Source organism: Silurus meridionalis, chromosome 21 (genome assembly GCF_014805685.1).
Source record: "Silurus meridionalis isolate SWU-2019-XX chromosome 21, ASM1480568v1, whole genome shotgun sequence".
Taxonomy (NCBI): Eukaryota; Metazoa; Chordata; class Actinopteri; order Siluriformes; family Siluridae; genus Silurus; species Silurus meridionalis.
The window spans coordinates 7,315,498-7,339,112 of NC_060904.1; the positions used below are offsets into that span (position 1 = coordinate 7,315,498).

At 35.5% G+C, this 23,615-nt stretch overlaps 1 protein-coding gene across 1 annotated transcript in view; it reads right to left on the reverse strand.

The window, feature by feature from the left end:
• LOC124403782 (contactin-associated protein-like 2) overlaps window positions 1–23,615 on the reverse strand; it is a 264,257-nt gene that overhangs the window by 96,492 nt on the left and 144,150 nt on the right. The window contains 6 exon segments of the mRNA XM_046877556.1: window positions 1,126–1,232; window positions 6,788–6,950; window positions 12,561–12,620; window positions 12,623–12,709; window positions 20,463–20,721; window positions 22,780–22,923. Of these exon segments, the coding sequence (XP_046733512.1) occupies window positions 1,126–1,232; window positions 6,788–6,950; window positions 12,561–12,620; window positions 12,623–12,709; window positions 20,463–20,721; window positions 22,780–22,923 (820 nt within the window).

Sequence of the window (23,615 nt, forward strand, 5' to 3'; positions counted from 1 at the left end):
CTTTTTCTTATATGTACATTTAACTTTCCCGGCCTCTTATTGCGACCTATCTCAACTTTTTTGGAATGTGTAGCTCTCATGAAATCCAAAATGATTTTCAAAATGTCTCACTTTTAAAATTTGATATTTTATCTATATTCTATTGTGAATAAAATATAAGTTTATGAGATTTGTAAATTATTAGATTCCTTTTTCATTTACAATTTGTACAGTGTCCTTACATTTTTGCAATCGGGTTTGTACACTGCACAATGCACGCTAGTACATTCTCATGTACCGCCAGTTGTCTCTGCAGACAGGCTGTACAGGTGACCTTTTTCTGACTCTCAGTTCAGTACCACTGTATTTCAGTAGTGTCATAGTGGCCTACATCACTCAAGAAAATACAAAATACACTTAATCTTAATACAATAAAGTGTAACTCTGCTTAATAGGGGTCAAATATAAAGATAGTTCTGTTCGCTGTACTGTTTGCAAAAACATTTTTAGATCTCCTGTGGTGGGATAAATGATCAGTAATAGGCACGCTTAGATAAGTGTAACGTCAATCATCTATTAGTACAGTTAACAATATTTAGTATAACTCCTAACATTGGATAGCTTCTACTCTAAGAGCTAAGCTATTGATAGAAGCTAATATTCATGATGAGACCTAACTCGGTGTAGACTTGCTTAAAGTAAAAAAAATAAAAATAAATCCGGTTGAATAATATAGCTTTATAATAAAATAATGAAAATATTATATTATATTATATTATATTATGTTATATTATGTTATATTATATTATCGCATAGCATACAGTATCTATACAATTGGTGTACAGATTAGACACAAAGTAGTACAGTTTTTTCAACAGAAAACCAAAAATGTGTGTTATAGGGGAAAAGGTGAAATGGGAGTTGGAGAGCAGAGTAACCTGATTGAAATGGGTTTTTAAAGAGTGTAAAATACCTTAGTTATATATGATCCTATTTCAAATAACATAACCAAAACATTATGCAGAAGTAGAGAAGAATGGACATTAATGGACATTTTTACAATAGCAAAACTGATACATGTTCAACAAATTCATTTTATTAAAGAGACTGAAGTAAGTTACTGGAATTAAAAGACTGTGTACATACAGGAGTGACAGGTAGCTCCAGCATACCCGATGCCATCACAAGAGCAGCTGAAGGTGTCCCAAGTCTGAGTACACCTTCCTCCATGCTCACAGTGATTGGGCAAACATCTGGACAACAAGGAAGAGAATCATTAGCATAAAATTATTCACATCAAATACCATTGCAGCTTTGTCCTTCTGTTCAGTCACACAGCTTCCCCTTGAGGTAAGAAAGGGCAAATTTAGTGTACATCCATGAGGGACCAGCTGCCTTATGATCTGTTTAATATGAGAATTTTTTGGAAAACATCATTAGTTCTTGGGATGAATAAAAAGGTAGTGTGAATTGAAAAGACACTTTCATGCTTGGTCTACATATTTTGGAGCACGTGTATATTCTCAGGATTTATTTAAACCACAGTTCCTTTTAGGCACAAAATCCTTTAATCAAAATTTTCCTTTATGCAAGTTGTACTGGCATCATAAGCAGTAAAAACACAAACATGAGACAAGAAATTAGCATCAGTCACTGTTAGTGTGCAAAAAGCCAGGTTCTGAACAGACATCGCATCACACATTGTGCATTTGAGAAACATAGTAAATGTGTAAAGAAAAAAAAGATAAGGGCATACAGTTATAGAGAAGTAATCAATAGCATGTTATACATCTACATGCAAAGTATAAATTTAACAATGTGCTTTGGCATATATAAGACACACAATTTTCTTTTTTTACTGAAAAATTGATTGGTGCAATTAATATACAGTGGGCAAAAAATTGCTAAGTAGTTTAATTTCATTCTTAAAGCATAGGAGCAGTAAAGCATTTTTGTTGCACCACAGGCAAGGTGCATAATATTTAGTAGTTCCAAAATCAAAACCTTTAACAACATTGAAAATGAACAGGAAATACTGCATCCATGACTGTCTCAAAATTGAAAGGCAATTTGTGGTATATTATCTGCAAAGATCTGCATAAAAATACCTGTGCAAAAAAAGCTTAACAAGAGTATATTAGATGGATGCTAAGTTTAAAAAAGGAAAAATCTTGATGCTCTGATATAAAATAGTCTATTTATACTTATGGTATGAATTTGTATTTTTTGTCCTTTTTCAGTTATCAAATATGGACACTTTTGGCAGTATTATCTCAAAAAATATAAAGAAAAAAAAGCTATAGATCTATTTATAATGTATATAATATAATAAATGTCCTGAATTTAATTTGCATATGGCAAAATTGCACACTTTGAGATGAATCACTGCAACTCTTAAATCTGTAGTAAGAAATTTAAAAAAATTTTATTTAACTAAAAAAAGCCATTAATTTTGAAACTGGACAACTGAAGAACATACAATCTTTTTGTTACAATGGTACAAAATGTATCTGCTTAACCATATAATCATTGATCTCTTTTAATATAAATGAAACCATGCATGGTTCATTGACTTGCATGATGAAACCAGTCTAACTGTCATTGAATATCCAGGACTCAAAATCAGAACCTCCCAAACATTATATATTAAACATACTGTATATAAAGTATATACCGAAATGTATTGGATATGAATGAAAGAATTGAATAAAGTGCAAACTTTCAGCTTTACTTTAGGTTTAGTTAAATCCAAAAATACATCCAAACACAAATTAAACAGTCCTATTCAGTTCTTGGCTGCAAATTCTTTGATTGCCAGAAGGCTTAAACTTTTTTTTTTTTTTTTTTTTTTATACATCCAGTAAGCCTTTACTGCATCTGTCTTCAGTTCCTGCTTGTTCATTGGGCATTTAGCCTTCAGCTTTGCCTTTAGCAAGTAAAAAGAACAATTTGATTCAGGTCTGGTGATTGCCCTGGACATTTAAAAAAATTCTACAGCTTTGCTCTAAAAAAGGCTTTCACTTATAACCAATGTATTCTTCAGGTAATTCTCTGTCTGCACAGCATCTGACCAAATCAGAGCAGATAACATATTTCTATTTTCGACATATTTCACGATTTATCCTGCTGCTTTGCTCAGTAGTTACATCATAAAGAAATAAAAGGGAACCAGTTTCACTGGCCCACACCATAAAATGAGGTGGATTTGGACTCCATATTGAGAATAAACTTGGCTGTAACACCGCTAAGCAACCAATGGACCAATTACTTTTACTTCTTGTATTTTATTACTGTCTGCTTCACCCTACCAATTTTAGTCTCTTTTAAGTTATCTGACCTTCAGACAACCTCATGTTTCAGAGAATTACCTAGCCAGAAATGTTTTTTTTATATTTTTTATAATAGCTTTTTTTTTTTTTTTTTTTTTAAGAAAAGGGACCCTGGACTTGTGTCCTTCTGTCTGCATCATTAAACTTTATCAGGAGTGAAAAATGCTGTATCTACTGTTAAGTGACTGGAACGGCCACAAAATTATTATTTAATATTTTTTAAATAAAGCACACAATATAAGGTGGTCATGAAATGCTAAATTGAAGTAATGAAATATGGTGTAACAATGAACAAAAAACAAAAAACAAAACAAAAAAACCCACATTGGGTTGCGACACTATGCAATTACTTGCTACTTTTAAAAAAATAAAATCGTACTTATTTGATTTACTTATTTGGTTTAAAAAACAAACAAGTTGAAAGTAGCGCAGTTTGACAAGAACATCACCAAGAACATTAACACTCTGTGTTCTGTCTCAAGAATTATTTTAAGTCATTCTCCTTCTAAACTTTAAGAATTGCTGTATTTATCATATAAAATTATAGGTTCCCTGGTGGTCTAGTGGTTAGGATTCGGCACTCTCACCTCCATGGCCCGGTTCGATTCCCAGTCAGGGAACCAAACCCAGCTTTTAAGGTTGCACAAGCCAGTGCACTCTTAGTGCCGGTCCCAAGCCCGGATAAATGGGGATGGTTGTGTTAGGAAGGGCATCCAGTGTAAAAACATGTGCTAAATCAAACATGCGGATCACGAATACGGATGATCCGCTGTGGCGACCTCTAATGGGAGAAGCCGAAAGAAAGTTTATCATATGAAATTATATAGAAAAGGATTAACATATTTAGCATAAATAGAAACTTTACCTGTGTACTTAACCAGAAGTCATTTGCTAAAAAGTATTAAGTAAAAGTAATTAAAAACAAAGATAAAAGATTTTAAGGCTTCACTATATTTACATTTTTATGTTAATAACCATCTGAAAAGGTGCTTTAAATTAGTCAAGGCTTCAGAAGTGAAATATGGAAACTCATGCCCCAGTTTTTATCGAATGATTTCTGCTGCTCCTGTCAGTTGTGTGGCAAATTCTTTATCACAGCTGAATGCAACATGGAAAAAAAGGCTTGCTGGATATGAATATGGGAGTTTGCAAGGACTTTTTTGTTGTTCTGCCATATTCTCTTAGAGGGTGGTATATGTTCTGTTGGGACATTATCTGTCAAGAACGTTAGGATTAATTGGGTTAGCGCCCCGACCATCTGCTGCTGGAGCTTTACACCATGAACGCATCCAACACCCACAACGTCTCTGTCGCTGAGAGCACACATGGGCGGCCTTGCTGCTGACGCAATATAATAAAGACAAAGTAACACACTGAAGACTAATTTGTGTTTGAGGCTGGGTTCATATTTATTTGTTTTTGAGGACTGTCCTCCCCATAATATAAAAGCTATGCTTTGTTTAATCAGGTAAAAAGTCAAACTGAATCACACCTGCAGTTTTTAAGAAATGTGTCAGGTTGATGATTCAGGAGCACTGAAAAAACAACTGTATGCATGGCTGGTTCAAATAACAGTTTCCTGTTCAATCCTAATAAGTTAACTCGACTTCACCTTTTTTCATTTGAAATATTCACTTAGAAACTAATATGAGCAATTTGCACATTTTTAATAGAACCTGTGCGCAAATGTGTTTGACAAAGGTTTATAACTGATAAGTTGTAACGGATCTATAACATATAATTGGTAAACCCTAAAAAAAATGGCCCCTTAGCTTGGAATTTGAAGTACAGCATCTCTAAAACAACTGAAATCCAGCTTTATAATTTCTACATGTATTCAAGTTTTGAATACAAAAAACAAGCTTTGGGTTTTTGTAATAGGGCAGAACATAAGTTAGTAAACTCAGAGCTATATCATGGTGCATCCAATAATCATCTGAGTACACAACAGGGGTTAAAACACAAGTATTCAACATCAAACAAAAATAAGCCATATTTAACACAAGTAACAGCCAACAATACACAAATCACAACACAACACAGGTGAACACAATTGAGCAACAATCCGATGGCAGGATATACATATCTTTAATTAGTTAGTGTACAACCTCTCTAAGACAACACCACCTCCACATAATGTTATTTTTTCATGAAAATGTATAACTTGAAAACTCAAAAAATATAATATTAAAAATGTGCATTAATTATGATCCAAAGTAACATTGTCCAGTCTTCCCAATCTTATTACAATACTACTACTACCACCACCACCACCACCACCACCAACAACAATAATAATATTAATAATAATAATATTTGAAACTCATTCCTCAGTCCAAAACAAAATGTATCATATTTTAAAATGTAATATTCTGGCAACTGAATTTGTGCACACTATAATGACGTGTATTATCTGGCCATTTGATTTGCTAATCACATTTTTCCTGTTGCAAGTCATTCTAGTGCCAGGTGTAGATTTGCCTTATTAATTACATGTAATTATCAGGGTGCTTATCGTTGTGATACCTCAGTATTGATGCTACGGCTGTAGCACATAAACACACACTAAGGCTTAGTGAAGAAACTGTTGAATGCCTTAACCACCAATCAATAAGTGTAAAGACATTTTCCCTAGATTGAACAAACCTTGTTGAGGTGGTTCTAATCAGGAACTCCATCAGGACCCGTGAACAATCAGAAACACTCTGATTGTGTTTCGTTCAGGTTAAAATAAGCAATTTATTACTTGTTAAACAAAACTGTTTTGTATCCACTACCCACACTCCTAGACAGGGATAAGGAAACAGTGGACGTTATTTACCAAATTAGATATTATATAAATTGTTTGTATGAACATTTGCATATGAAATTTATATCAAAATATTGGATATTTGGAAGAAACTGTCATATTGTTATAGTGTCTAAATTTACAAGAAGACCAACATAATCTTGAATTGATTGCCTTATTCAAATTCATATCATTTGAAAGATTTATTCCATGTTTATGTAAGTCGTGTTTTTATTTAAATTGGGTTTATATAAGCGCTTCGGAGTCTATCAACCTCAGTGTGTGCCTGAGATTTTCTGTTTTAGAAAGTAACTGGTAGCTATATGTCCGTACATAAAATACTATACATAAAAATGAGTGCTTGTGCTTTTTGGGATTGTATCTATTTTCCTTGCTGTGTATTGAATGATTCTGATATCTGAACTTTCTCACATATGAATACAAAATAAAATGATTATATACATATTTTTTACATATGGTAAATGGGGATCCTCATATGGCTTCAGATTATTAAACAGATTTAACCCTTTTGTTACAGAGAAAACCCTTCTTAGTTTTATTTACAAGTTATTAATCAAAAGTTCCCCAGAATGACAAACCAAAGACCCTTTCAGTATGCTAGCTGGAGTCTTTATTTTCAAAGAGCACTGTGTGTTAAGTATAATGTCAAATGTGGTCACAAGATTATTACCTGTCTATAATGGCACACATATCCAGACTGACATTCTCAAAAACTCCTATCCTGCCCTGCTCCACTGCTGATATGTCAGCCAGTTGATCGTCCACCTGGATGAGCTGCATGCAGCCCTGAAACGAACGTTGCGAGGGAGACACCAGTGATCGCAGGTAATACCCTGTACACAGAAAAGCAACAGACAAGAATCAGAACCATTACCATGTGGTTTTGTAAAAAGGTAGCAATCTACTCATTTTACAAATTCTGATTGGGGTTGCATTTTAGTTATTTTTACTTGAAGATGGCAATCACTGAAAAAAAATCTAACAGGAGTCTATATTGCCAATATAGTTACTATATAAAGTGTTCTAGTTGTAATTATTACATTAATCAATTCAAAATGTTTTAAGTTAACAATATGACTTCCATCTACTAACCCCAACCCTAACCACCTATGTACCTTAGTCCCTTCAGTCAAACTCTTATGAAAACTTCTGTCTTCCATGTTAATTCTTACAAATTTTTAAAAACTGTTTCTGTTAGTTAGCTGAAAGCTTGATAGAGCTGTAGAGAAACACATTTGGTGGTGGAAAAATCTTGCTCTGACATGCTGGTGGCAAAGAAGGTAAAAAATCATAGGGAGGTTATCTATTATTGTTTATATCACTTTGAGCTTCCCTTATCCATCTGTTAAAATCAGAATATTGTATGATATGCATTAAGGATATGGACATGCTTAAAAGAAGACCAAATTGTGCATTCATAATGCCACAGTAATAAAAAACAAGAGACAGGATTTTCACACATAAAAATGGAAACTGGGTTTCATGTATTCTTCTCATGGGTTTTCCTCGAGGGTCATCAATCTCCATACACATACGAAAGCAAGGATAACACACCTAGGCCAGCATAAAGGAGAAAAAAGGGCTATTTCTATTATTCCCAATAAAACTAATACTGTAAACAGATAATTTACAGTAAAGTATACAAATGAATGCACAACACACCAAACAGGCATAACTTTATGGCCACCGATCAGGCATAACACTATGACCACCTGTCTAAAAATTTAGTTGGTCCCCCTTTTTTCTGCCAAAACAGTCCTGACCTGTGAGGTATTAACAGTTTTACCTTCATTAGCAATTTGAGCTACAGGAGCTCATCTGTTAGATTGGACCACACAGGCCAACCTTCGCTCCCCACGTGCATCAATTAGCCATGACCCTGTCGCCGGTTCACCACTGTTCCTTCCTTGGACCACTTTTTATAGATTCTGACCACTGCAGACCGGGAACATCCCACAAGAGCTACAGTTTTGGAGAGGGTCTGACCCAGTCGTCTAGCCATCACAATTTGGCCCTTGTCAAACTCGCTCATATCCTTATGCATACCCATTTTCCTGCTTCTTACACATCAATTTGAGGACAAACTCTTCACTTGCTGCCTAATATATACAACTCACAAACAGGTGTCATGAAAAACAGAAAATCAGTGTAATTCTCTCACCGGCTATAATGTTATAGTGTTATGCCTGGTTGGTGTATAATGACCCAAGTTAGTGCTCTTGGGTCATTAACCATCTGTATCATAGCTGACCCTGTGCTCTGACCCTAGCTTCCTAACATTGCTAGAATATGTGAAGAAATAATTTCATTGTGCTGTAATGTATATGTGACAAGTAAAAAGCACCCCTATTTAAAAGACTGATTAATATATTTTCTTTAGTCAGGGTAGCTTGCTTTAGCTATGTATAAGGAAATTGATGAATCTGAAAGAAATCCATGTAGACATGCATAGAACATGTAAATCTCATTATTATAACCAAAGCGCAGGACCAAATCAGAGAACATAAAGCTGTAAAGTAGCAACACTACTCAACAAACATGTTCAGTCCTTTTTATCATCGTTCTCTCCTTATTATGACCTGTTGCACAATACCAAGATTTCAGAGTAATATTTCATATTCTGGCGCCCAAATGATTCCCAAATGATTACTGAATGTCAAACTGAGACAACCTTTTTTTTTTTTTTACCTTTTGTTCTGTATATGAAAATATTTTTGGACTGGATATTTATTCAAAGTTTGTACCTTCTACACTTTTGCATATTATTCTATTAGATATTTCTGTTAACAGCACTTTCTCTCTTTGTATATTCTGCTTTAATTCCCAATTGCAAGGGGGAAGTGTCAACATAATTGAAAATCTTACCTCTACAATTTCATGAAAAACACCGGAAGGAGGAAAACATGATGTTCTAAAAGTTATCTAGACCATCTGTTGTCTGTCTCACACATGTTTTGAGTCTCTGGCTGCCAAAACGGTATTAAAAAAGTATATAACAAGGAATAGAATTTCCCAGTTGTAGCAACAGCATAGTAAAGAGCTCTCTAAAAGTCGAATTTAAGAAATAGTAGAAATAAAGTACCACCTGATAAGAAACGAGGGCAAGTATAGTATCTGAATGGCTTCTACAACGAGTGTCTTCTTCAAACAATGGCAGAGATATACAGGTGGTCAATAAAGACAAAAATAACAAGTGTTTGTTTGTGTTATCGAAATGATTGTAAGGGCTTTGGTTGATTTTTTGGAACTTAAGAATAAATAGGATTAGATTAGTGAGTAACTGTGCCCTCTATGTATAAATTATGGCCAGCAATTGATTCAAGACATTAACTTAGAAATGCAGGATTATGAAACCTTTATCAATACAGTCAACAAAAGATGTTCAACATGTGTCTTTTTTTCCTTATTCTACATTGGAAACTTGTATTGACCATTTTCTTTTCTCTTTCTACTGGATGATGGCTCTTTCTACTGCTATATTTTATATATATATATATATATTCATATATATATATATGACATTCAGTCATACTTTTATAAAATGCCCTATACGGTTATTTGCTTACACCTGTGGCTTTGTGGTCCCGAAATATTTTTGTATTAATTAAAGAAAAAGTGTGTAATACGTGAGAACAGGATGCCCTTTATTTTTGTTTACCAAAGCATCTATAATTTGACTGCTAAATTTTATTGTCTATTTAAAGCTATGGGAGCACCTTTTAACTTCTAAACAAAGTGAACGTGGTGTAGTTATAAATTTCATTTAATGGAATCAGTTCTGTTAATAAATTTAATTTAAATTTAAACTGATGATTCACTGTTGTAAACATTAGTAATAATATTACAATCATTGAAAAAAATTATTGTTCTTTGGTCGGATTATAGTTATGTTTGAATTGTGAAAAAAGACCACTCACACATTACAGAACCCATGCCAGCTGGAATCCAGCTGTCCTGTATAACTATCTGCTAGATATTTTTTTATGTAGATGTTTGTTTTTTTCAATAAGTGGTTCCACTTAGAAATACTTTTTTTCTGTTTTCAAAAACAGGTTGCCAGTGGCTGAGATGTTTTATGCAAGTTTTAAAGTGCTCGCATCTAAATGTCACATCTAAAAGAGAAAGAACATCCGAAATAAAAACAATGGCAACGTACTGGTGTTACAATGTATACTGCCTTTAAATTTCACTCTTGACTGTGCCTTTGGCTAATAGATACTGTTCACTGTTAAGATATTCTGAGCAAGAGATTTAAAACTTCCCTGTCCTTCCACTAAACCTTGAAAAACTACAAATCATCTATAAATACATAAAGCAAATAAAATGGCAGACATTTATGGATATACACACTCTGGTCCAAGTCAAACTGACAGTGATGAGAGTTAGCCACAGATGAGGCTTTATCTTTTACAAACACCTGTTTATGTTTGCACATGTTTGCGTCCTTAACTCCATATTGATAAAGATAACAACCAAACAAAACGGGCAAATGTGATACTCCACTGCTGCAGCAATATAATAAATATGCTATTTTTATTCTATGGTAGCAAACCCATGAAATTTCAGTAGGGGTGAATACTCTGTAAATATAAGAGGCATAATCCAGACTGAGAGATTCAAAAGTCAAACAGAACCGATTCCAGCATTTGCAAATGGCCTTACTGTGACCGCTCCAACATTTTAAACACTTATCCAGCCAAAAACAAGCAAACACACCGTATTTAATCATCAGTCCAAAGAGAGGAGTTTGGCAATAACTAACATGTGCTAATGGAAATGGTGTTGGAATGGGTACAATAGATCAGTGACACAAGAACAAGTTGCAGATGAGCTACAGCCGTAATGGCTTTTCCCAGTTTGGCCTGGTGATTTGTGCCTCTGACCTTGTTGTCACTGAGGCTCTAATTGGACAGGGCCCTGAATTTGATGCTAATACCCAATTAAATCCATTGTGCTCTCGCCCGTTTCTTCAAATTAGTCTCTTAGTATCAGAAGGTTTAATTAGACTGCTGTTTAGCCTTACTAGCAATGCACTGGGACAATCTATTGGGCAGGATCTTTAACCTTTGCAATAAAACATGCCTTTTTTCATTAAACAGGATGTACTAAGGATCTATATAGACTACCACTGGACACCATATTTATGTGTAATCAGAGAATATTTATATAAGTATAAATGAATTAACTTCAAAATTCAACAACTACAAAAGCAAATGCATAAATAGTTTTTAATTCTGATTTACCATAACCAGCATTTGGAATGATTTAGATACTCAGTCAAACTGCTGAGTGTCTAAGCTTCATTTCCTTCAATATTTTCTCTGAATTTTGCTAAAAAAATCTCCTTTGAGACATATATATATATATATATATATATATATATATATATATATATATATATATATATATATATATATATATGTAATCTCAAAGGAATAACTTTGTGTATTACAAACATAGTAGACAGAACAGAAGTGTGAATTTTGATCTTTGTCTTTGTGCAGTTGTGTGGAGAACTGGTGTGGTGTGGTTGAAGAAACTACAACTCCATTCTAATTTAAGCCTTTGTGAAGATAAGTGCAAGTGATTCAACCATCAGACAATCTATCCCTCAGCATTAACCAGCAGTCCTGCCCATAGTGCCACACAATGCCATGAAGATGAACTGCCATTTTCGTGCACTCTCTTTTTGACACACTGGTTTGCGGTTCAAATTTTATAGATGGCTATGTCTGTGGACACGCATATGAACCTGTCAGTAGCATAATAGTTTGTGAGAATAGTTAGACTCCAAGACCCTCTCTCAAAAGTTTCAATTAAAAGGTAATCAGATTTTATTAATCACACCGATTATATTAAACACGCATCTGTCTGCAGCATGTAAGTAAAGCGAAAAAAACAATTGCTCTGTAAGCCAGTTCAACTAAACAAGCAAACAGGAATTCAATATAAGCTGTATTTTAATAGAAATGAATATAAAAACAAGTTGTAAGTAAAATGATCTCTCCCTCACCATATATACTAATTCATTTACATACTGTATCATGAGACTATTTAAGACCCTGTCCAGTACACTAACCCTGTCCATTCATTACTTTATATATCATTTGTTTGGCATTCATTCAAATATCAAGATTTTATTAGCTATTATAGCTACAGTGCAATAACAATCTGTACAAGCTATCAACACAGACACCATTACTCATACTTTCTGCCTTAATTAGGCAGACAACCAGCTCCAGTATTATTTGAGACTAAATAAGATGTCTCGACACAGGCTTTGTTCATTGACTCCATTTCCCAACAGGAACCTATTAAGGATGTGAAAACCTTTTCCCAAGATACATCCAGCACGTTCAATTCATTTTTTTCAATTGAAACACTAATTTTCCATTCTGCTGTTAGCTCAAGTCAAGATATCGCTTTCATATTTTAAGACTGACCTCCAAAATGATACATTCCTCCAGTCGTTATGTGAATGGCTGCATTGGTCCTCACAGCTAAGATTCATCTCCATCAATGGTCAGCATAGCCAAGTTCTCTTTGGCCAAGAAGCGAACATCATGCCATTCTCCATCATTCAGCCCGGAACCTGTAATTATAAAAACATACAGATTAAAAGATAATAATAATAATAATATACTGTAGGTTTGGCTTAAACTGGCAGAGATCCGGTGCAGAAATTATGTGAATACAATATGACCCAAATCATGTCTGTACATTTTAGATAATATTTAGGCAATAAAAATATAAAGCGATTGTTAAGGGGTAAAGGCATTTTTAAATGTTTCTGTATGTCATGGAAGTGAGACACTATTACAAAAAAGACGCAAAAGAAAATTTACACAGAGAGAATAGGAGCAAGCAAGTATAAGCAAATATTGAACACATTAATCTGACTTGGATAAGTCAAAAGATAAACCAAAAGAAGCAGCAGACCAGCACTTCACAAGTCAATGTCATGGGCTCTTGTTAAAAGCTCTTGTTAAATTAGATTGTTAGCACAAATTTTTTTTGTGAGTTGCTCCATATATATCAGGTAGCTGTTTTAAAATACAGAGCATCAGAATAACCAGTACTACTACTAGACTGCATTTGAAACCATTCTAATAATAATAAATAAAATAATAAAAAATAAAATTAAAAAAAAATATTTGAAGATTATAAAATAGAGCTAGAAAATAGAGCAATAGACACATTAACACAATAGAAGGACCACAACACACAACACACACAGTTTATTTCATCATAGCATATTCCTGTAGCATCTCCCTGATAGACACAGTCTCAGCTCAGACAACAAAAGGCCATTAAGTGGGTCAATATGAGGAAGAGCAGCAAAACACAAGACACTTTGGATGTCACTTACAAATGAAAGCTTGTCTGAAAGCTCAGGTTACCAGCCTTTATAACTATAGCCACTGTTTTGATGGCTATAATCAATAAATCCCTGAACTGTGTTATTTATTTCTGAGTCATTGCAATGACTAAAAGCCCAGCACAAAATAACAAACCTTGTTGTTTGATGAAATATTAAGGGTATAAAAAATTGCATATGGCATTAAATTGATAGAAATGATTGAAATTAATTAATCAATTTGAACTGTTTTACATGTAGAAATATACATTACACAGACTGTATAATATAATATACTATTCATCAAAATACAGCTTATAATTCATTAGGTGTAATAAAGATTTTAACATAATCAAGCCCATACCTGCTCCCCTGAAAACACAGATTCCTCTTTTCTAAAAATAATAATAATAAGTTATCTAAATATGCTGTGTTTTATTACATGACTAGCATACTAGTGTTCTAGCTGGACAATAAAGCAACAATGGCTTTTATTCAGCACTAAATCTTTCACATATGATCTGAACTTTATTTGGTAAGTTAGAAAATGTCCAGGCAGTTGAATTGAAGCTTTACAGCGTACTGAATCGGCCAAATATGTAAATACTACTGCAATACTAATAATACTGACAGGAAAGTACCCTTCTGTGTCTACCTCGAGAAACTAGACAAAATATGATGCAACACACACAAGTGCACATAGAGACCTGCACATGGAAAGCAAACTCTCTTCTACATTCAGACTTCCCTCATTAATGGGATTATTAAGATCATATACATATTAGTAGTGGAGAATACAGCTGCATGATTTTACAAGTTCTCTTGTGGTTTCCTAGTTTCCACTGGTTTCTTTCCTCCACTGGGTTTTAATTAGCAACTCTCAAAAGACTGATGCTTAACTACACTATACTGACTGGTTTTCAGACCCTCAGAACGCCCAATACAGTAAAACTGCACATATTAGAGTGACCTTATATTGTGGCCTGCCTAAGGCACACCTGTGCAATAATCATGCTGTCTAATCAGCATTTTGATATGCCACACCTGTGAGGTGGATGAATTATCTCGGCAAAGGAGAAGTGCTCACTAACACAGATGTAAACAGATTTGTGAACAATATTTGAGAGAAATAGGCCTTTTGTGTACATAGAAAAAGGCTTAGATGTTTGAGTTCAGCTCATGAAAAATGGGGGCAAAAACAAAAGTGTTGCGTTTATAATTTTGTTCAGTATAATAACACTTGGCATATTACTACAGTTGGGACACATATCTGATACTTTTGGTACTAAGTGAAAATCATTCATTGTCTCTGTTTATCTCTCTGCCCAAGTCTATGTTTTGTGATGCATGGCAGTGCTAGAATTGTCTAAGGCTGCTCTCTGAAGTGAGAGAGGGATATAAGAGAAGAAATAGACAATTTTTGGGCAGAATATTTTGTAAAGCCAGATTCAAGTCTGTTGCAAGGCCATTCTGTAAGTAACGAATGATAATACGCTTCACTCAAAGTGCAAATAGCTTTAGTGATTAAAATGAGATTTCTGTGATATTGGGACTGGGTTAGTGTGCAATGAGCTAGCATTAACTATTATGTACATATAAAAAAAAGGAAGCAGCAATATTGCTCTCTATGCCAAGAGTTTTTATGGGCCTTCCATACACATAGATCAAAACTATAGCAAACTCTTGAGTCTCCAGCATCACAGTGCAACAAAATACAATAGAGATATATAATAAACATTAGTGAGAAAAGTATAAGTGTACCACAGCATATGGGAAGACATTATGAGATACTACACAGTACACAAGAACTGCTCTTTACATTCTGGCAGTGTAAAAGGGTACAACACTTCAGCCATTGTCTTTCTGCAATAGAAAAGCAATGACTTTCTACTGTCTTGGGTTAATCTGAATGAATTGTGATGAGCAGAGTGAAATGAAATGTTAGAGTGATGCTCGAGAATAATACTTTCTCCAGCCTTCCTTCAACTCTTTGGGTCTTTAAAAACATATGCAAATTAGTCTACTGCAATACAACTGAGTTTATAGATTTCAAAAGTGTAACATTATAACTAAAATAACAGGTAGAAGATTAGAAAAATTAAAAGAGAGAAAATATACTTGACAATTTTTTTTTGTTTCGGTATTTAGCAATAACATTAAAGTGAAGAGATAAGCATAATTTTCCTAAAACATATTTACCTATCACATGGTCCTAAGTATTCAGACCCTTTGCTGTGACACATATATTTAACTCAGGTGCTACTCATTTCTTCTGATCATCCTTGAGATGGTTCTACACCTTCATTTGAGTCCAGTTGTGTTTGAATATTCCAAATTGACTTGATTAGGAAAGCCACACACTTGTCTATATAAGACCTTACAGATCACAATGCATGTCAGAGCAAATGAGAATCATGAGGTCAAATAACTGCTTGAAGAGCTCAGAGACAGAATTGTGGCAAGGCACAGATCTGGCCAAGGTTACAAAAAAAAAATGTCTGCTGCACTTAAGGTTCCTAAGAGCACAGTGGCCTCCATAATCCTTAAATGGAAGATGTTTGGGACAACCAGAACCCTTCCTAAAACTGGCCGTCCGGCTGAACTGAGCTATCATGGGAGAAGAGCCTTGGTGAGAGAGGTAAAGAAGAACCCAAAGATCACTGTGGCTGAGCTCCAGAAATGCAGTCGGGAGATGGGAAATGTTGTAGAAATTTAACCATCACTGCAGCCCTTCACCAGTCGGGGCTTTATGGCAGAGTGGCCCGACGGAAGCCTCTCCTCAGTGCAAGACACATGAAAGCCCGCATGGAGTTTGCTAGAAAACACCTGAAGGACTCCAAGATGGTGAGAAATAAGATTCTCTGGTCTGATGAGACCAAGATAGAACTTTTTGGTCTTAATTTTAAGCGGTATGTGTGGAGAAAACCAGGCACTGCTCATCACCTGTCCAATACAGTCCCAACAGTGAAGCATGGTGGTGGCAGCATCATGCTGTGGGGGTGTTTTTCGGCTGCAGGGACAGGATGACTGGTTGCAATCGAGGGAAAGATGAATGCGGCCAAGTACAGGGATATCCTGGACGAAAACCTTCTCCAGAGTGCTCTGGACCTCAGGCTGGGCCAAAGATTTACCTTCCAACAAGACAATGACCCTAAGCACACAGCTAAAATAACGAAGGAGTGGCTTCACAACAACTCCGTGACTGTTCTTGAATGGCCCAGCCAGAGTCCTGACTTAAACCCAATTGAGCATCTCTGGAGAGACCTAAAAATGGCTGTCCACCAACATTTACCATCCAACCTGACAGAACTGGAGAGGATCTGCAAGGAGGAATGACAGAGGATCCCCAAATCCAGGTGTGAAAAACTTGTTGCATCTTTCCCAAAAAGACTCATGGCTGTATTAGTTCAAAAGGGTGCTTCTACTAAATACTGAGCAAAGGGTCTGAATACTTAGGACCATGTGATATTTCAGTTTTTCTTTTTTAATAAATCTGGAACAATGTCAACAATTTTTTGTTTTTCTGTCAATATGGGGTGTATTGTGTACATTAATGAGGAAGAAAAATGAACTTAAATGATTTTAGCAAATGGCTGCAATATAACAAAGAGTGAAAAATTCAAGGGGGTCTAAATACTTTCCGTACCCACTGTACATTAGCTTTGCAGATTGTTGCAATGGATAAACAAATCACACTGCCACCATACACAATTCAACACAGTCCAACCAAATAACACTTTACTTTCTGTGCTACTCCCTTCATCACTCAGAAAATGTTGCATATGCAAACCACTCAACTCTGAAAGCAATCTACCCAAGCTGCAATAACAGCATGTTAACATCTCTGAGAGCACAGACAGCATGAAAAAGATTCAGTTCTTGATTACCTGAATGTATCTGATTATAGGAACATAAACGCACAGACATTATGAATTCTGTTACTTTCTAGTGTTTGAGAGAACAGGAAATAATTTCAAATGAAAGTGTTTACCGGTGAAAATTATTCAATCAAATGTTGTTGATTTTACTTGGTACTCTGGGTTGCTAAATTTACATTTTGTTAATCATACAACTCAATATTACACTTTAGCTCACAATTGCACAATTGTTGTGTTTCTATTTTATTTTTACATTTACATTTATGGCATTTGGTATCCATAGCGACTTACATTTATCTCATTTATGCATCTGAACAGCTATGGGGTTAACAGCATTACACGGGGGTCCAAGGAATGGCAATGGAACTCATGACCTTCGGATCCAATGTCTAATGTGTCAAACACTAAGCTACCACGTGCTTCGTAAAAAGATACAGTAAGTAGGTAGGTAGGTAGGTAGGTAGGTAGGTAGGTAGGTAGGTAGGTAGGTAGGTAGAAAGGACTGCCCAGTCACCGGATCTAAATCCTATTGAACTGCTCTGCAATTAACTGAATCGCAAGGACAGAAAGAAATATCCAACTAGCAAAGAACACCTTTAGCAAAGTTCGTTTGCAGAAACGAACTGTCTGGATGCCAAGAGTGTGTAAAGCTTTTATTTATGCTAAGGGACGATTGTTCAATGAAAATAAACAAATTAGAGATACACAGTTACCGGCGAATATAAGTGCAGATATTGTTGCTGTTACACTGTTATATCTTTCAACTTTTTATTTTAGTCACATCCACATCTGCAATGCCCCATTGACCCCTGTTCCCTCTGAAACCTCTCATTGCTCACAGTCACCAAACCTTTGACCATGCACACCTGTTCACAATCACACAGACTCTGTTAAATAACTTGAACCTGGCATTGTGCCTTTCCCTGTTTATTCACTTCTTGTGTTTTTAATTGATCTTGTACTGTGTGGAATATTGCCAAAAGTACTGCTGAAAATAATGAAATAAATAAAACACTAAATCCTGCACTTGGGTTCATGCTTTTTCCTACAAAAACATTTAAAAAGATTATTTAATCTTCCTGAAGGCAACAATGTGAACAACACAAAGTTCAGAAAAGACGTTTTGCCAAGGTGTAAAAAAAAAGTTGACCTGACCTCAATAATACTTTTGCGGGCACAAATCCCTCTAGCTAGGTTTTTAGTAGGAAGCCTAGCTCAACATAGAAGCTATTAAAACAGCAAAGATGAAGAATAAATCCATAGTTATGCCCATTGTTTTGGAAAAGGATGTTCAACAATCTCATAAAAGAATCGCCAGGGTATCAAGAATCCTAATCTAAATAAACCATTACTCTTTAAGGGAATGGCAAGATATTTTTATATTTAATTTATACTGCCACTTTGTGTGTTGCATTTAAAGATAGTCTATTAGAACACGTTATCACTCCCAACTCGTCACATATGAACGGGTTCGTCAGAATCCCTTGGCGTCAATTTTTGACACACTGGGTACCCTTTTGGCATCTTTTTTTTAAGTGCATGGATTCCCACAGACTTCGACCCCTTTGGCATAATTGTTCAACATGTAGAGATTCCCGTAGACCTCTATAGAACTCTAAACCATTGCCTGCTGTGTTGAAAATTGACGTGTAAGGTAAACAGACTGCCCCGAAGTCATATTTATCTAGCTCTGATATTTGATTTTTAAAATTCACTCGTTGTCTGATATCAAAGTGCCCTCTGTGAAACAGTGTTCAGCAACATGTTTTTACTTCCAACTAACCCTAGCCCATTCTTACTAACCCTAACCCTAACCCTGCATATTGAACAATGACGCCAAAGGGGTACCCAGTGTGTCAAAAAGTGACGACAAGGGATCCTGAACGCGTCAATATGTGACGAATTGGGAGTGAGAATTTGTAGTCTATTATGGAAAAATGTATGATAATATATACACGCCATATTCAAGTGTAAATTACTGGTTAATTAAGAGTTATTACATTTTGTTTGTAATCCATTTTTAACACCTTCAGTGTTAAAAAAAATATAAATGAACTGCTGGTTTTCCTGTGTTTCTGAATTTCCCAGGCTGCAAATTATATTGTGAAATAGCATGTGAAATAGCAGTATTCATTAATTAATAAGAGGCAAAAAGGTCAGCAAATTGGAATCAGAGGACATGCTACATAACTAATTAGGTCCAGGGTTAATGATTTTTTTTGCTTATATTAATACTTCACAATTTGCTTTTACACCTTGATTATACATATTATTTTCTTATGGCCTGTATTTGTTAATTAGTATAAGGCTGTTACCTTAGGGGTATTATTCTGTATATCCTGCATTACATCAAGACTCATCTTTGTTCTGGTACTAAGGTGGTGGAATAACCTTCCCCTAGAGTGAAGACCTTCCTCTTTCTGAAAACTTAAGCGAGCACTTTTTTACCTGTTTGTTTTATGTTTTTGTTAAGAAAAATAACAGTGTGCTATAATTCCTCTCAACACAGTTTAGGCTGATGCATCCTAAGTCTGCACCCTAGTGAACCAGTGTTGATTTATTTAGTTGATAGAAACCCAAAGCACTTTTATACACCGCTCTGGATAAGGGCGTCTTCTAAATGCCATTAATGTAAAATGTAAATGCGTTTCATATTTTTTGTCTGAAATTAATTACCATACTTAACAAAAGATCCCGGTTCAGACAAAATGTGCCTATAACAATCTCTGCTGCCTAATGCTCAGAGAACATTGAACCCAGGTTAAGCGTACACATTTTTTATTTATTTTTTGCCATGGTCGATAGACAGCAATGCTCTTTTTCCAATTTCAATATTTTCAAGTTGCTCACCGCTTACTGCTTGACTTTGACTTCAGTGTGCACGCACACACACACACACACATATACACAAACACGTACACAAACACGCTCCACTCACTCTTCTTGGGTAAAGTGAGAAAGAGAGAGCTGTCGCATGCAAATATGTCAAGCAACTGGGGGAGGTTACTCGCAACTTTTCCAGTTCATCCATCAATCACCTGCCTTTAACTACAGTAAGTAGCAACAGCAGGCCCCAAAACTGCCACATGGTTTACTACCATCCTCCGTACCTGATGCCATGTCAACGTGGGAGCTTTTCGGCTGCAGGACGCTGATGTGTACCAAGACTTTGCCATCTTTTAGCACAAGCTCCAACATGCCAGCAGCCAGTTCGCTGAACAGAAGCAGACCGTTAGCATTCCAAGTGCGAAACTGGAAGCTTACAGACACCATGTTGTGCTCCCTTCTGCCTGGTAACTGCAGGAAACTTGTGGCATTGAAGAAAACTGGGAAGGTGTTAGAGTCCATGCAGGAAAATGTCAGGTTGCGCTACAGTTGGGGCAGAAAAGTGGGTAAATATTATTACAGCCTCAGTTATAAATTGTACATTTATAAATATATATATGCATATAATATGCAAGTATTTGAGAGACGAAATTATTTAAGATTTTACTAATGCTATTTTACTGATTTGTTTAAAATGTATACCCAACCGAGTCATTTAAGTAGAACTGATTCAATTAAATAGAATTACCTTATTAACAATTTGCTTACTGGTTTAAACACGAAATAAAATATAAATTAAATTAAATTAAATAAAGTAGATATACTATTAGTTATACTAATGATTACTAGATTAGTGGTGTATTTAAATGGTGGCATTATTGGTTGTGTATATTATGATACCTGTATTTAACTAGATTTTGTCCCCTCTATATCTGTGCATATGACAAATACACCTTCCATATGCATCAATACTAAAAACATTTCAGACATTATTATTATTACTATTGTAATTTTTATTAGGAGAAGACAAAATTCCACCATAACAGTAAAAAGCAACAATAAAAAAAAGCAACAACAATGGACAAAATGAACAGCATAAATTTGGGTTTAATTGGGGAAGAGAGGTTATGGCTTTTGGCAAGAGTGGGTACCAGTATGTGCTATTCCAAGTTTAATATAACCCATGTATGCCATCCATAGTAACATATATTCCCATATATTGCAACAAGTGATGCTGTTCAGACTTTCTCATGAAAAGTTGGTAGGTTGCAATTAATGCCTTTTACTTATTTTCAAAAAACAGGAAGAGTAAATGCATTCCTCTATTGACCTCACTTGTCTTGTAGTGCAGTGGTCCCCAACTCCTGGGCCAACTGTCAATTGGTACAGAAGAATACATAACTTACATTATTTTTAGTTTTATTTATTATCTGATTCTGAACGATGTTTTATTTTGAAAAATTCTCTTGATGCATGTGAAGATGCTTGCCGCGGTCACATGTCTTACCTACACCTGATATATTCTTAAAGGGGCTGCTCCAGCCGGTAACATAATACATTACAGCTAAATTGAAACCCCCAAGCTAGCAAAATGAACAAAAAACAACAGTGGATTCACGCTTATTATTATTATTATTATTATTATTATTATTATTATTATTATTATTATTATGGTCGTATCATTTTATATTGTTGCATTTATCTGCCACACCTTAAAAAAATATGATGGCACAAAAAAGTTTGGGGACCGCTGTTGTAGTGGACAAACAACTGATTATGTTTTCAGTGTAATGAAGCTTTTGTGAAATCTCTAATACTTTATATTATAAATAAGAATTTTATGCCAAGTATAACACAAAGTGAAAGAAATGAAGGCAGATCAATGCTGTACAAGTCGCTAATGAAGTTTTACTTAGACCTCATGCAGTGCACTTGAGTATAGTGATATTTTCACCTGGGTGGAAATAAGAACCATTTAAAATACATTTTCCTGCACATATTGTTATATAGTAGAAAACTTTAAAATCCAAAAATGTAACAATATTATAACGTAATTACCAAATGCAGCATTTCTAATGCATATTTAACAACTACAGCATTGCAATTTAATAAAATTGAGGCAAGAACCTACTGTTTAGAACACCTACAAAAAAATAAAAGTGTGTAATGTCCCTATATGTTCTGTGTGCTATGAATTCTCTCATGTGGAACAGATGAACTTATAAAATAGATTTTGCAGTTTGTTGAAAGCACAATGTCTCACAACATGAAAACAATAAAAAATGCCTGGGATTCAAGGCCCATTATTTATTACTTTTATAGCTTTTCTAAATCTCTGTTTTCATTCTGTTATAGCAAGTTTGTGAAAGAAATGTGTCATTTTGATTTCTCATGATGAGACAGACACCAGGTATCATTTTCACAGCAGTCGTTTTGTTCAGTAAAGGAAAATCTGTTTCTCCACTATATACTTACTATATACAATTACAATACTATATAAAATGTTTATACAGATAACCTTTAATTTTCATCCTGTCCTATATCTTAAGTATAACATTATTGGTAGTAGCCATTTGAGATATGAAACAAAATGTAGCTCACGAAACTAGAAGTATCCAGTTTCTTTCTTCTGGCCAGGTCAGTGATATTTTCTCCATTGTAGTTGATGCTCTCCATGCAGCCGATGAAATTTCTCTGGCCTCCTGAGATAGGCTTGCCAGAGTAGGGCATTCCTCCAAAACTCAACTGCATATAAGAACAAGATTTTATAGAAAACGTCTCTAGGTTACGAACGTAACCTAGTTCCCCGAGGGAACGAGACGCTGCGTCGAAACGCTATGGGAACGCCCCTGCGTGACCACGCTCTGAACCACATGGTCACGCAGGGGCGTTCCTATAGCGTTTCGACGCAGCGTCTCATAGGCAAGCCGTGACGTCATAGACAGGCGACGTCGCGTAAACCAGGAAGCTACAAGATGGCTGTGCGGTGGTAGCGACATTAGCTTCTGCAAAGAGAAAAGGTAAGCACTGCAGGGATGCAGGGAGTGTGGCATGGAGACGCAGCATCTCGTTCCCTCGGGGAACTAAGGTTACATTCGTAACCTAGAGACGTTCCCCTTCAGGAACTCGAGCTGCGTCGAAACGCTATGGGAACGAGTGTCCAATCACGCCACACTGACCAGACCCTGCTGAAAGAGTGAGGGCCTCGGCACCAGCACGCAGGACATAGGAGCCCGGGGTGGCTCTGAGGTCAAGGCCATAAAACCTGACATTTATATGCAATAGGTTGATTATATGCAATAGGTGGACCAACCCGCAGCGTCACAGACCCAAACACGCTATCGAATTATAGACCAATTTTAAATCTGCCATTTATGTCTAAGATTTTAGAAAAGATTGTCGCTGCCCAGTTATGTTCCCACTTGCAAGAGAACAAT